This window comes from Alternaria arbusti (genome assembly GCF_024043155.1).
Source record: "Alternaria arbusti strain BMP 1465 chromosome Unknown scaffold_4, whole genome shotgun sequence".
NCBI classification, from domain to species: Eukaryota; Fungi; Ascomycota; class Dothideomycetes; order Pleosporales; family Pleosporaceae; genus Alternaria; species Alternaria arbusti.
This window is the reverse complement of record NW_026249944.1, coordinates 1429484-1444418: the sequence shown is the minus strand read 5'-3', so window position 1 is coordinate 1444418 and position 14935 is coordinate 1429484. Positions and strand designations below refer to the sequence as shown.

At 52.6% G+C, this 14935-nt stretch overlaps 7 protein-coding genes across 7 annotated transcripts; 4 read left to right on the top strand and 3 right to left on the bottom strand.

Annotated features, from left to right (window-relative positions):
* Positions 1-18: 18 nt before the first annotated feature.
* Positions 19-1188, bottom strand: J4E86_004137 (uncharacterized protein; the record flags this gene model as incomplete). Its single annotated transcript, XM_051444681.1, has 1 exon — positions 19-1188. One exon carries the CDS (start codon positions 1186-1188, stop codon positions 19-21), a length of 1170 nt encoding a protein of 389 aa, XP_051304306.1.
* A 916-nt stretch (positions 1189-2104) lies between these two features.
* Positions 2105-3359, top strand: J4E86_004136 (uncharacterized protein; the record flags this gene model as incomplete). The annotated part of the gene is made up of 3 exons (XM_051444680.1): positions 2105-2159; positions 2215-2713; positions 2885-3359. The coding sequence occupies 3 exons, from the start codon at positions 2105-2107 to the stop codon at positions 3357-3359; spliced, it is 1029 nt and encodes a 342-aa protein (XP_051304305.1).
* A 317-nt stretch (positions 3360-3676) lies between these two features.
* On the top strand, positions 3677-4396 carry J4E86_004135 (uncharacterized protein; the record flags this gene model as incomplete). The annotated part of the gene is made up of 1 exon (XM_051444679.1): positions 3677-4396. The coding sequence occupies one exon, from the start codon at positions 3677-3679 to the stop codon at positions 4394-4396; it is 720 nt and encodes a 239-aa protein (XP_051304304.1).
* Positions 4397-5635: 1239 nt separating this feature from the next.
* Positions 5636-7424, top strand: J4E86_004134 (uncharacterized protein; the record flags this gene model as incomplete). Its single annotated transcript, XM_051444678.1, has 4 exons — positions 5636-5723; positions 5773-5898; positions 5946-6592; positions 6645-7424. The coding sequence occupies 4 exons, from the start codon at positions 5636-5638 to the stop codon at positions 7422-7424; spliced, it is 1641 nt and encodes a 546-aa protein (XP_051304303.1).
* Positions 7425-9997: 2573 nt separating this feature from the next.
* On the bottom strand, positions 9998-11306 carry J4E86_004133 (uncharacterized protein; the record flags this gene model as incomplete). The annotated part of the gene is made up of 6 exons (XM_051444677.1): positions 9998-10045; positions 10115-10191; positions 10239-10998; positions 11050-11062; positions 11112-11217; positions 11264-11306. The coding sequence occupies 6 exons, from the start codon at positions 11304-11306 to the stop codon at positions 9998-10000; spliced, it is 1047 nt and encodes a 348-aa protein (XP_051304302.1).
* A 305-nt stretch (positions 11307-11611) lies between these two features.
* J4E86_004132 (uncharacterized protein) lies at positions 11612-12374 on the bottom strand (the record flags this gene model as incomplete). The annotated part of the gene is made up of 3 exons (XM_051444676.1): positions 11612-11668; positions 11716-12201; positions 12252-12374. The coding sequence occupies 3 exons, from the start codon at positions 12372-12374 to the stop codon at positions 11612-11614; spliced, it is 666 nt and encodes a 221-aa protein (XP_051304301.1).
* A 1187-nt stretch (positions 12375-13561) lies between these two features.
* J4E86_004131 (uncharacterized protein) lies at positions 13562-14765 on the top strand (the record flags this gene model as incomplete). Its single annotated transcript, XM_051444675.1, has 4 exons — positions 13562-13801; positions 13855-14198; positions 14262-14480; positions 14534-14765. 4 exons carry the CDS (start codon positions 13562-13564, stop codon positions 14763-14765), a joined length of 1035 nt encoding a protein of 344 aa, XP_051304300.1.
* Positions 14766-14935: the final 170 nt, after the last annotated feature.

Below are 14935 nucleotides of genomic sequence, written 5' to 3'. Positions count from 1 at the left end.
GATTTAGGCTAGAGTCACTTACTTTTCGAAAACGACCCCCAACACCTCTTCCACATCGCCGCTACCACCCCGGCCTGTGATGCGGGCCAATGCGTCGGCGGCGGAGCGAAGGCACTCTGCAGCGACCACAATATCGACCTCGTCGGCCTCGCCTGGTAGTTCCTCACCGGTTCTGGTTGTATCGGCCGAGGGCTCGGTTACGGTTGTGAGGAAGGCGGAAAGGTGGCTGAGACATTCGGAGAGAAGAAGACGTTGACGCTCGGTTGCGCCTAATGACTCTTGCCAAATGCTTGGATCGGGATCCGAGTCAGGAACTAACGCGGCTGTCATAGACTTGAAAGTATCCTGCAAGATAGTGAGGAATTCCGGGATGTTGTCGCTAGTTGGATAAGGTATCGGCCCTGTGAGCGGCTTACATGTAATGAAGCACAGGCGGTCTTTAGAGAGGCCCAGGACGGAGTGAATCTTTTCTTCCCATTTCGCCCGCGAGATATCGAACGTGTAAAGTTGGTCGCGCTTGTTGAGAGCAACAATGACCTCGATGCCGACATCAGCACACTGCTTTGCCGTCGCCATGACCTCAGGATCCATCTCGGCTGTGGCGTCTTGAACGACAATCAGCACGTCTGATTCGAGTGCTCGTTGCTTCGCGCGCTTGATGCCCTCCTGTTCAACGGCCCCAACGACGCTCGCACCTGCGACACCAGCCTGGCGAAGGCCGGCCATGTCTCCAATCTTGACAAGCCACCCACCCAGATCCAATCCTATCTCAACCACGTCGCGCGTTGTGCCAGCTTCCTCAGAGACGATAGCAGCGTCTCTCCCAACTATGCGATTCAGCAAACTGCTCTTGCCTGCGTTGGGTGCACCGAGAAGCGCAATGCTAATGCCATTGCGCAGCATCTCTCCACGAACGGCGTTGGCAACGTGCGCCTCCATCTGCACCTGCAAGGCACGGACTTGAGTTGCGACGGAGGCGCATAGAACAGCAGGTGATTCGTCAAAGTGTTGGTCTTCGGAGAAATCGATCAAGGCTTCCAGCTCGCCCCGGGCCTGCAGCAACAGCATGCGCCAGTGCTCGTATCGTGTTGCCAGTGAGGAGGTTGTGCCCCTCACTGAGATCTTGCGTTGCTGCTCAGTCGAAGCAGACAATGTCTCCCCTAGCGACTCGATCTGGGGCAGGTCCATTCGGTTGTTGGCGAAAGCGCGCCGTGTGAACTCTCCAGGCTCAGCATAGCGGATCTCCGTGCGCTTCGACTTGCGAGTGTTTGGTATGTTTGCGCATTCAGGTATGGCTGAAAGGACTGCGCGTACAATAGCCGGGCCGCCATGTACGTGCAGTTCGAGCACGTCTTCTCCGGTCACAGTATTGGGCGCGGGAAAGTAGAGTACGAGGGCGCCAGAGTCGAGTATCGTTGCGGGCGAAGGGGGTACATGTGGGGTATATAGCTTGCGTAGGGTCGCCTGGCGAGGCTTCGGAAATGCTGTAGAGGGACATAGCCCTTCGTATATCTACGAAGCGTAAGGACGGGAAACCGATCATGGGGTGGAGAGTGCAGACCTGCCTACATGCCGGACCCGAGGCACGAATGACAGCTATTGCTGCCCTTCCACTAGCAGTAGAAAGCGCATATATCGTCGGTTCCTTGCTATCTGTATGGTACAGACGTGGCCGGCATGTCGTCAAGGCGCGCTGCACATGGAGGGGTTCATGGTGGAGCGATGCAATTCGCGCGATGTGGGTCGAATGGAGTACGGCACGAATAGGAAAACAAGGCGCTCTCAATTGAGTGAAAGGATTGCGACGGAGAGATGAGACGACAGCTCTCATTCCGCCAGTTGAGGTTTACATCGTTGTCGCATCTGGAATTCGTGGTAGCTCCGCTGCACCTCCGCAGTGGCCCGTGCACGCGCTAAGATAATAATTTCTTGAGATCGTCGCATGTCTACTTTGCTACTACAACACCTGTTCCCTTCGCGCCAGAACGCACACACGATACCCCGAAGGACCCTCTGTTCGCTTTTCGCCGCGCTGAAAGACTATTGTTGAAGGGATCCTCGCTTCTGTGTTTACGTGCGTCCGCGGAAGGACTTCATTGCCGCCATGGCCTCGGACGATCTTGTATGGTCCGTTATTGGCACCGATTTCTGCAGCTTCAGTGCGTGAGCCTCTGTAAATATGCATACAAGATAATGCTGACCTTGTCTACTCAGAACTCAAAACCACAAAAGACCAAACTTTCTGCAGAAACGAACACAACGTATCAGGTTACTGCTCCAAGCAGTCGTGCCCCCTCGCGAACTCACGCTATGCCACGATTCGCTCAGATCCCGCGACCGGCGAGCTGTATCTATACATCAAAGCGATCGAACGCGCACATCTTCCGTCGCAATGGTGGGAAAAGATAAAGCTTCCTAAGAACTATAGCCAAGCGCTCGAGATGGTCGACCAGCACCTCACATACTTCCCCAAGTTCCTTAAGCACAAGAACAAGCAGCGCTTGACTCGTCTTACTCAAGTCAATATAAGGATACGGAAACTGGCCAAGGAAGAAGAGCGTCTAGGAGAGCGCCTAGTTCCTAGACTGGCACCCAAGGTCCGCCGACGAGAGGAAGGCCGTGAGCGCAAAGCTCTCGCAGCCGCCAAGGTCGAGCGCGCCATCGAGCGAGTTCTCATCGACCGTCTGCGCAGTGGCGCATACGGCGATCGACCGTAAGTTCATCCCCCTCTTCCCACTGCTGCCATGATTATTCGCTTTTTAACCCTGAGATCCTTCGATGAGGATCAAAAACAACAACAACACTCTAATTTTTTAATGAGCACCGTCACACTGTCAAGCATTTACTCAGTTCCTGTATGAGTTTGAGACTAACTGCAAGACAGGATCAACGTTGAACCAAATGTCTGGAAGCGTGTCATGCGCGGCCTGCAGAAAGAGGGCCAGCTCAAGGGCGACGAGGATCTGGACGAAGGCATTGAGGAGGAAGACGACAACGAATACGAACACGAGATGGAGAACGGTGTGGGCGAAGTCGAATACGTGAGCGACATTGAGGGCGAATCCGACGACGAGATGGAGGACTTTGAAGACTGGATAGGCGGACAGAGCCCTGATGAAGGCTCAGGTGACGAAGACGACGAGAGCGGTAGCGGCAGCGAAGAAGATGAGGAGGATGAGTCTGCAGATGAGGACACAGAGGCTCTCAAAAAGACGCTCGCAAATCTCAAGCGCAAGCGTCCTGCTGGCCCGCCACCCAAGCCCAAGAAGAAGCCCTCGAAGGACTCAAAAGGTCCGAGACGCGAGATCGAATACGAGATGGAGAGAGAGCCCGCTGCGAGAGAAGCTATGCGCGTATGATACCTCTAGCATGGTCACACTATTGGCGTTCAGCGTTGGGATGTGGATTTCGCGTCTTAACGACCTAGGAAAAGCATTTCGTCTTTGCGCCAGATGCGCATTTCCAGCGATCCTCGGGTTGATACCATCTCATCATATAATGCCTAAATGCTTTATATATTCACTTTGGGGCTTCATGAGCCATGGCACGTTGTTTGTTAGTATTCACAATGGTCAACAAAGTGAACCAAATATCACACCATCCAAGCAGACGCTTCCTTCCAATCTTTGGGCTTCAGAATTCGAAATCACCCAACCAGAGAACCCGTACAAACACCATGTCGTCAAATCAGGTCGATCCTTTTATGGGCGGTCCGCGAAATCTGGACGCGGCGAGTGAAGCTGAATCTGTCCAGAACGCCTGGGAAGATAATCGCGCATTTGCTGTACCCAGGATAAGCCCGTATTCTGTTTCAGAGACAGTTCTGCCCCCAACGAATGAATCTCCTCTTCAGCCGGGTACTTCCCAGTCCAAGCCCACTAACCTAAACGACGAAGACTTTGGCGACTTTGTAACAGCGTCCACTGATCCTTTGAAGCGACCCATCTACGATACAACGGATAATGAGAGCGAAACACAGGGGCTATTGAACTCTTTTTCTGCGCCTGTGTGGGAAGCTGATACTTACATCGGCATGGGCCTTGTCGAGCCTGTCATCGCTGGGATAGGCATGTTCAAACGGACAGTATTACCGGCAAGGAATCTGGCTACCTGGAAACTGAACAAAAGTCGAGCACAGATGATTATGGAAGAACACAAGAAAAGGCGACTGCAAAAGCGTGTGGTCTCGGCGACTCCTACACCTGCCCCATCTCCTACGAAGAAGGGCGCAACGGGGGTCACCACTAGTTCATTCGGAGCTGACTACAACCAGTATCTAGACACGCACAGTAGAGATATTTCAGCGTCGGACCTGAACGGAGTGATGCGACCAGTAAGCTTGACAGCACCGATCGATGAGTTGATGGAGACCGAGCGTAAGGCTTGGGGGCCTTAAGTATGGGAACGTTGGCCAAACCGCTTAATAGATATAATAACTAGTCATCCTAGGTTTACAATGGACCTTGCATGACTCTGAACACCTTCGAATCGAGGATGTATGCATGTGCGTTGGAATCCGTTTACTGCTTGCATCATCACACCAGTTAGACGCGTGTGAAAGAGATGCAGATGGCCGTGCTAGCGGCATCAGATAGAAAATGCAACGGGTGTAAAAACAAGATCGAGATGTCGCATGGGTACTCGCGGTGAACATTACTCCAAAAATGCAGTGGGCCAGCTGGGCAGCATCGAAAGGACTCACGTGCAAGTTTTAGTACACCCGCAGTGCAACTCCAACAGCGCGTTCTCCACAAAGAAGCCTCCCCCAAGCCATCGGCTCCACAGTCTTAATCCGAACCGAGAAAACTTGGTGCTGTCGCGTGGTTGACGCACCCTGTCCCTGATGATCGTAAATCCCGCAAGCTGGATACTTCAACCGGCACACCTACCGTAGAACCAAATACCTCCCCGAAGACTTGGGTTTGACAACACCCGTCCCTTCGAAACGAGGACATTTTTAGGCATTTCCCAGGTTATTCGCACAAGTGCTGACGTGCGGAACTACGCTTTTTGGCAAGCCGCCCAAGCAATTTCTTAGACCAGCCGAAGCATCGGACTAGGCCGGAGCATTTCGCGCCTTCGCGATGCTTAGCCACCACGCACCAAAGCGGCGCGAAACACCGTCTTGGTGTGCCCGTGTCGCGAACTTTCACCCTGTTAGCGACATCATAATGCGCCGGGAGTACCTATTGCGGTAATTCCGATGGGCGACTGCGAGCTGACTGGTGAATTGCGACGAATCACACAGGGCGACCCTGGCATCCCCGTGCGATCGGGTAGTGTGTCTTTCTCCGCACGCCAAACTCCACGGGGTTGGGATCACCAGCGGCTCCAGACCAAACGTCATCGTCGAGAGCAAACTGTGGGGATGACGCCGGTAGACAGGGCGGTTCGGCGTTATTGCTGGGTTGGCGGCGTGAGGACGGACTCTACTGTTACATTGGTGGCAGAGAGTCGCGGTTGCCTTTTCACATTTTCTTAAGAGAGGGTCATCGCGCCTGCTGTCGTACCCCATCGATCGCACCTCGCACGAACCGGAAGCGAGCTGGCCTCTTGTGTTGTTGTTTTGTCGCAACGCCCTTCTTACCTCGTTGTTTAGCACGACAGGCATTGATCGTTGGTATTACTAAACAAGATGGGCAAGTTCTATGGCCTCAAGGGCACTAAGCTCAACATTGCTATTGCTGTGATAGCAGGCACGGATTTCGCGCTCTTTGGTTATGGTAAGCATTCATGCCAACACTGTCGGTATCAGGTCTAACATTGGCTCAGACCAAGGTGTAATGGGCGGTTTGCTCACGCTGGGCTCTTTCATCAAATACTTCCCCGAAATCGACAGCAACAACCCACCCCCAGGGAGCTCGAAAAGCCATGCCGCAACTATCCAAGCCATCACAGGTAAGCTCGTTCAGCATCTAAATCCAACGTCGCTAATGTCCGTCTAGTCGGTGCCTACACACTGGGCTGCTTCTTCGGCGCCGTAGCAACCATCTGGCTCGGTAACATGCTCGGGCGCAAGAAGACCATCTTCATCGGCAGCGCTATCATGATAGTCGGAGCCATCCTCCAAACAGCATCGTACGGACTCGCACAGCTTATCATCGGACGATGGATCACCGGTTTCGGCAACGGCATGAACACAAGCACAGTCCCAACATGGCAGTCCGAGACTTCGAAACCACATCGCAGAGGGCAGATGGTCATGATTGAAGGCTCAATGATTGTCTTCGGTGTCATGCTTAGCTACTGGCTCGATCTCGGCTTCTCCTTCCTCGAACCCAGCAGCATCGCCTGGCGTTTCCCTATCGCTTTCCAGATCATCTTGGCCCTTTTCATTCTCGTTATGATTCCTGGTCTTCCCGAAAGTCCGCGTTGGTTGGTACTGAAGGGTCGCGAGGAAGAGGCTCTTGAAGTTTTGGCTGCGTTGAGCGACCTTCCTATGGACGACAAGAAGGTCGAAGCCGAGTTCCAGGCTGTCAAGGATGTTACTGAGGAGATGTCACGTGGTGGCTTCCGCGATTGCTTCAAGAGGAACAAGAACCGCAACTTCCACCGCACTGTGTTGGGCTATGTCAACCAGATGTTCCAACAGGTCAGTTTCGCTTTTCCAACAGGACAGGAGATGGTAACTAACAATACTCCAGATCTCCGGAATCAACCTGGTAACCTACTACGCCGCCACTATCTTCGAAAACTCCATCGGTCTCTCGCCCTTCCTCAGTCGCCTTCTATCCGCCTGCAACGGCACCGAATACTGGATGGCTAGTTGGATCGCCATCTTCACAATCGAGAAGTTTGGACGCCGCTCTTTGATGATGTTCGGCGCAGCCGGCATGTCCATGTCCATGGCCGTGCTAGCAGGCGCAACCAGCAACATCGGTAACACAAGCCTGGGTCTCCTCGCCACCGTCTTCCTCTTCGTATTCAACTCCTTCTTCGCTATCGGCTGGCTAGGCATGACATGGCTGTATCCCGCTGAAATCACACCACTATCCATTCGCGCGCCCGCCAACGCGATCTCCACCACAGCCAACTGGATCTTCAACTTCCTAGTCGTAATGATTACGCCCCCCGCCTTCGCAAATATTGGCTACCAGACCTACATCATCTTCGCCGTTATCAACGCTGCGATGGTACCCTCGGTATATTTCTTCTTCCCAGAGACTGCATACCGCTCTCTCGAGGAAATGGATGAGATCTTCCACGCGGCAAGCGGTCCATTTGATGTTGTTGGTATTGCGCACAACTTGCCGCATCGCTATGGCAAGAAGGGCGAGTTGCTTGTTGACTATGCGGATACGGAGCAGGCGCATGAGGCGGAGAGGAGGAGGAGCTCGGTTGTCGCTACGCCGTCGAATGGGGGTGTGCTGGCAAAGGACAATGAGAAGGAGCTTAGGGAGCATGTTGATAATGCGGGGAAGTAGATGGTGGCTGATGGGTTGACGATGATGAATACATTGTATTCTTCGAATGTGACTGTTCCGTCTAGGTGTGTGCAGTTGTCTTCTTCGACGTGACATTCATGACTACTAAGTGATTCATCTCCTCTTTCTTGAGCTAGGCATGAACGTATTTGCGTCCTCCATTTCGTGTGCCCAATAGACTGATAGACAACTTTGGTGTAAGCAGACGTCTCTCGCACCATTTTCTCAACGTCTCATTCGATCCTGATCGTTGGTCTGACTCTCATCTCTCCCATCATACTTCACCCTTCTCGGCTCCTTCTCCAGCCCATCCCACATTTCCTTACTGTAATACCCAAAGCAAACATCGCAGTTCCCACACTTGCCACAGCCTTTGGGCTCCCTACGACCCGTATACACATTGAAGACCCAATCTGCTGGTCTCTCACCCCACGGACCGCTCTTGAGGTCGTACTTATCAGGCGCCTCAGGAAAGTCAATCTGATGGCGCGGCTTGGAGCGATTCGTGAGCGTATGAAGATCCCTGCCCCTCTTCCTCGCTACTTCAATCGCGCGACGGAACCAGACCTTGCTCTTTTCATTCGGTGAGGGTTCTCCTCCGCGCCCAGGACTAAAAGTAGTGATGGGCCCACTGCTCTTCTCCACGTTCTCCAGATACACAGCTTTCGTCACTGCGATTCCGGGCCCTGGGACTCCGGTCAGAGACAGCATATTATACTTGCGATTTCTCTCATTCGTGAGAGTATCTTTTCGTATAGGTCGTCCTCCGATCAGAGAAATGATGGCATCTTCGAAGCCTTGTTCCTCGTTCGGTTCCCATTTGATGTAAGATTCGCTGAGTGATCCCCATAGAACCAGGGCTTCATAATTCCATACACTCTCCAAGAAGCAGCGTTCCAGATACGCTCCGTCGCTCTCCCAATCTTCTGCGCTGTCGTCTCTTTGGTAGCAGGCCTCGAGCTCAATGTCTTGGATGTCCATGCAGAGGTGCTTCAATTTCCTCATATTGCTGAGTTCTTCTGGGCGGAAGGCTGCGCAGCGATCGCCGTGGATTTTATGGGGATTGTCATGATAGTCATAGAACATCAGACTTTCCAGGGTGTTCCCTTGGTAGGTGCCGAGATTGCGAACGAGTTCGTCCGCGTCTTCGAGTCGAGTCGCATCGCCGGCGCGGAAAGAGGCTGTGATGAGTCCTGATGGGACGGCAGTAAGAGCAGTGAGGAATTCTTGCCCAAATTCCCCACAACTGTCCAGGAAGAGATGTTTGACAGGGGAGGTTCCAGCAGGTAGAAGGTTCCTCCAGGGCGTCCTGTCTTGAAAATCACCTACGCAATCTCTAAAGTATATCTTTTCGAGGCTTGGGAGACGGAGGAACTGAACAAGAAATCCTGTGTTGCAAGGCCAGGTATTGGGATGATAGGCCGCATCCAGCCAAGTTCCGGTGGGCAGACCAACAGCGACTGAACGAAGATTTTTGAGGCCAGGTCCCCAAGAAGTTTTCTTGTTGTGAGAGTCGTTGATAAAAGTTTGAAGCCAGTCGAGACATGACCTCGATACCGTCCCATCCCGCGCCGTCATGACAAACTTGACGTCTCGAAGCCTAGGACAATTTGCAACGAGGAGAGCTTTCAGGTAAATGTCGTAGCCATCAATAATTTGTGTACGTGCCTCCTCGGCGCGTGTACCGGGAATAAGATCACTCTGTGCTTGATCTAATGGCTCCATGTAGTCGTCGATTTCACCAGGCATGAACTCCCAGGTTGTTGGCGACCGTGAGCTCTGATCGATTGGAACGTCGAAGTCAAGCGTCTTCCATGCATCCCATCCTGTGCGATCATACCAAAGCTCCAGACTTCGAACGTGCCAGGCTAGAATTGGGTCACCATATCCGTAAGCGCTCCGGAGGAGTGTGGGAACAGTCGTTGGGTCAATATCAGACGAAATACAATACTTTGTATGAGCGTCGCGATGGCGTTTGAGAACGTCTGCAGAGCATGCGAATAAATGCTTGCAGGTATATGCGAAGTCGATCTGAGATGCGGGAGGTATGTAGTCGATGATATGATGAACGAGTTCAGTCGCAAGATTTGTGATGAAGCACGAGCTGTTGGTATTGACTGCACAAACGTCGCTCAAGTCAGATGGATGGGAAGGCAAAGAGGCGGTGAAGGTGAAATTAAAAAGGGCTCCTTTCCATTCGTCCATGTTGTGTTTTGGGGAGCTATGAAGCGAACGCCGGATTGAGACGAGTAACCGACTTTATACTTATCGTGAGAAGCCAACTCAAAGCATGAGACTTTGTCTCGGCGTGGTGCAAGCGGTTTGGCGTTTAGGCATCCTTCTGCTGCCTTCGGCTAATAGAGTGCTAGTTTTGCCGACGCTTCCATCTCCAATTGTAGCCCGTACACGAGTAGCACAACCAATTATGCGCATTTCTGGAGACAGTCGAGAGTTGTGGTCAATCTGGCTCGCACGTCGAAGTGTCAACGTGTAGCGTACGCCACCACAAGATCATATGTCTGGTACGATGGATGGTGGTGATGAGGTATGCGGTGTCGCGTAAGCAAAGGTATCTAGTTTGTGCCTCGTGAGGATGACATGAGCGCGAAGGTAGCTATGCGCTGTAGGAGCTGATAAAGTACTGCTGTGATGTCAGTCTGGTGAGCGAGGGTGTGAAGAGTGCAACGTACTGTCAGGACCGACTCGTCATCGCCATTATCGTTGGGTAGGTAAACGTAGAGGATGAGTGCATGCTCATGACAGAAGCCTTGAGAATGTCAGCATGTTGGCAGATTTGAAGTTCGTACGACTTACAAGCGATCACTCGTCCCCCCAGCCTACCCACACTCATGACCTTACCCCAGTCACGCCCATCGATCCTCACTGTAGCCCAGCCTTCTTCACTACGCCCGTCTGCCGTGCCCAGCTGCTTCATACGCGTGCTTGGGTGTTCAGCTACGCCATCCTCTCCACCAGCGACGTGGCCAGGGTCGAGTTCTGGATTACTAAGATCGGTCCAGATGGAGGATATGTTCATGGCGTCGGATCGGATCCTCATCCTGAGGCAGCCGTGCATGTTGGCGGCAACCTCTAGTCGTGTCCTTGATGCCGTCGTCGCGGTGCTTGCCTTGGTGTCTGCCAGCGCGAGCTTGGTGAACCTGTCGCTGATGCTCTTCAGCTGCATCAGAGGAGGCAGTATGATGTGTACGTCTGGCTCTCTACAGACGGGCTCATGCAGGTGCGCTACAGTGTCTGGCGCAAGCACTCGCACGGGTATCTCCTGCGTGACAATGGTCTCACGGTTTCCTCCACCAAATTCGTTGTCAAAGGCAGCGTCGAAGCCATCGTCGTTGTTGGCTGTGGCTGCAGGGAAGGCGCTGTACGTGTTCGAGGAGGTCGTGGTGACGATGGTGAGGGCAAGCATGGGCAGGTTGTCCTTCTTGGTGAGGCGTATCTGGGCCGACGTGGCATTGAGGGCTGACTTGAGAGCGCGATTCAGCGACGTGAGCGGAACTTCGAGGTTGATGACGTTGTTCGCTGCTGACTGCACGCTGATGGTCTCGAAGATAGAGTCCTGCGCGGCGCATTAACATCCAGCCAGCGAAAGATGAGACGGCATGCTTACAATAGAGAGGACACTGCATGCGGTTAGAACGAGAGACACCGAGGTATGAGGCGTCTACTCACGCCCATACTTGAGTGCCCTGCTCTGGTATGATGGTGAAGCATACTTGCTCTTCGCTGAGCTTCACCCACGCGAGCGGGCCGAGCGAATTGAGTGACGCCGTGAGCTCTGCAAGGGGTTAGTCGCAGATTGAAGTGTCGCCTTATGCACCTACTCGTAAAGGTATTAATATTCTGTATTGACGCCTTGAAGCGCATCTTGCCGGTGTTGTCGCACGACGCAGTTGGGAAGTCGCGACGCGTCGAGAAATGTGGAGGGGAGGCCAAGCGAACGTCATCGTCTGCGCATCATTCACCACATCATCACCAGCGACCTTCACCAACTCTCCCGGTCAGCGTCGCGCAATCATCTTGTCTTATTGCGCGCAGTCTAATACATGAAGTGTCGATGAAACAGCGAAACAGCCCAAGCTTATTTATCCTCGACTACCTACGACGATGCAGCGACTTCCAACCTGGGAAGTCGTGTTCCGAACATGAACACCACTATCGCAACCCTCTTTCTACGCCTGTCTCTGCACGGAGACACCAGTGTTCGATATCGTTGTCTTCGAATACATCTAGTCAGACATTAGCAGGGACGGCTGGCACGCCATGTACAACTAACCTGTCCGCTGGTTCCTTGTATCTCATATCGACCTGCGCCGGAGATTGGGACATTCGCGCCGCTCTTCGTAGTCGCCGAGACTGCAGTAAACGATACTGTTCCAAAATTTGGTGTAGTTACAAGCTGGCCTGGGATCACCTGGTATGCCTGCACAAACCAGTTTGCCGCCAGCGCAGTCAATGAGGACGGATCCACGCCATTCGGAGCTGCGAGTGTCTGTGTTGTCCTCTTGTTCTGCGTCTTGTTCTCAATCGTCACAGTACCCCCTGCAGTAGCCACGCTGACTGTCACGGTGATAGAATTACCGTTGGCAACAGGAACCGTCGAAGTGGTATCTGTCACCGGACCGGGGAAGTATGCAGAGAAGCTTCTGAGCGTACTGTTGTACACGATGCCACCACCGAGCACGTTCTCCTGTTCAAGTGTGTCCCCAATGCCGACCCAGATCGAGAGTCGGTTGCTACCCGATAAGTTCGGTACTGTGAACTGTATATGCAGTTAGTACTCATATCACATGCAGCACGAGAGTCACTCACAGTGCCTGTTACGCTGGCAAACGAGTCGCCTTGAGGCGCTTTGAGTACTGCACCCCCACGATTCAAGTCGAAGGCGGCAGATGCAGCTGACACCCAGCACGCGAGAATAGTACTGGTTTTCATGGTTGACTTCGATCTGACCAGTAAAGAGAGGAAATGCCGTGCGACAAGACGTCCAATGAGAAGAGATGCAAAAGCTTCCGGGTTTGAAGAGCGGAAGTGGTTGACGTTCCAGAAGGATATTTGAGATTCTGGAGTCTATACCTGACAGCACCACATGGACTATATTGCTTCCATGGGATCGTACCTGGTTGATAAAGGCTCGTTCCTCGCGATCAGATCCCACTCTCTTCAACAGCCTATTCTCTCGGCCCACTGCACGCTTCAACAATCCGATCAGCACGTGACTACAACCCTTTGGCCTCCGTCGCTATCCAGCTGGGCACCTTATGATCGGCCAATGACAAAGGCGAAATTCTTTTGTACCATCCCAGCGTATCCGTACGAATGGCACGCGTTAATGAGGAACGGGGGTTGGACAATATAAACAAATGGTAAGGATTGGTACCCCACAACTTGGCGCGACGGCAAAGTAGAATAGATTGAGGCTCACGCAACCTTGTCCCAACGTCCGCGAACATCATCCTATCCGAAAAGCGGATCAACCATTCACAGTTCTTTGGTGGCCTGAGTTCTCGTTGTACAAGTGGGGCGTTATACGTTCCGCCGCTCACATGCATACAACTGCCGACGGCATGACAAGACTTCTAATACTTGTGGAATATGGAAGAGTAGCATCACTGGACTAATTCGGGCTCGAGGAATACCTTTGCCAATCACAGCAGTGCTGTCGCCGACCAAAGACGCCCAGCTCAGCATCATCATGAGATGGGGCTAATTGGCTAAGCCGACGATGAAGTATCTGCAACCCGATCAGCAGCACTATGGATGCCATGAGCTTCCAATACGATAGGTCATATCAACGTGAGTGGTTGAAGAGCGTTCGACATTGTAATCCAGGAGCGTTGATGTGGAGGCCACCCACTCATGCGACGACATCGTGCATCCACATTCATCTTTCGAGTCCCAAAGCGCATTAGCTTTCATCCAGCGCAAGATTCTGCCCATCGATGTCTTGACCAAGACCGAGTTTTGCCTTTGCGACACGGCATACCCGCTCGGCATTACCACCCTTGACCCCGGCGGTATCGCATGCATTTTCCACACTGTTGTATAAAATACTGAGCAGCAAGCATACCTCTTACCACCTCGATCTTCTCCTTTCAAGCAGGACATCACCAGCCTTCAAAATGAAGGTTTTTAGTGCTACCGCGCTTGCACTTGTTGCACCCACAACGGCGCTTCTGCGCTTCCCATGCGCTCAGTTAGTCATCGACAGGCTAGACCCTCTGGTCACACCAGGCCAGGCTCCCTCGCCGCATTTACATCAAATTCTTGGAGGTAACTCCTTCAACGTCACCATGGATCCAGAGAAGGACATGCCAGGAGAGTCAACATGCACATCATGCCAGTTCAGCGAGGACTTCTCCGTATGTTGAATCAACCATCTGTCAACTGAACGACATTGCTAATGGATCTGTAGAACTACTGGACAGCCGTTCTATACTTCAAAGCCAGAAATGGTACATACAAGCGCGTTCCCCAGATCCCCAACTCTGGCTTCAACGGCGTAAACGGAGGCATGACAGTGTATTATATGCAAGACGGCCTCTACAACTTCCAGCAAACCTCCAAAGTCCAGGCTTTTCAACCCGGCTTCCGCATGTTCATCGGCGACGTCAACGCGCGCACCAAAGACGAAGCAGAACGCTTCCGCCAGCTAACATTTACTTGCTTGGACACTATCAACACGCGCGACCCACAGACTCTCGACTTTCCCACCCAGCCGTGTAAGACGGGTATCATGACTGCTGTTCGCTTTCCCACGTACGTCTTCCTCCCCCATCCCCTTTCACGAATGCAGCATGTCAGTCTACTAATATGCCCTAGGTGCTGGGATGGTGTCAACTTGGACTCTCCAGACCACATGGCACACATGTCCTACCCAGAATTTGGGTCTTTCGAGTCCGGCGGCCCCTGCCCCGCCAGCCACCCCGTGCGCATGGGTCAGCTCTTCTACGAAGTCATCTGGGACACGAGCAAGTTTAACAACAAGGCTGATTGGCCGGAAGATGGCAGTCAACCATTCGTCTGGAGTTTCGGCGATGGGTAAGTCAAGGACTCTTATACTAGCTGGTGTGATTGCTAATGGTTTCTGGCAGCACGGGCTATGCAAATCATGGCGATTACCTCTTCGGCTGGCAAGGCGACGCACTTCAACGCGCTCTTGACTCGCCTTGCTACCAGAATTGTCCCACGCTCAAGACGCAGGATGCTGCTGCGATGAACAAATGCACTGTTCCGCGTGTTGTCAAAGAGGAGATTGATGCGTGGGTTAATGAGTTGCCTGGTGGCCACCAAGCACAGTATGTCAAGAAGCGATGGGCTGAGTAGAAGTGCACTCATTCATAGTATGAATCCAAGATTGATTCGGATTGAGATAAAGAAATTATGACTATGGACTCTGGTAGCTACTGAGTAGGTAATGCTAAGTGAGATGCATCTTTGCATCTCATCTTGCTAGTAATACATGGGATGTTCTGAAAAGAAACTTTCTAATGATG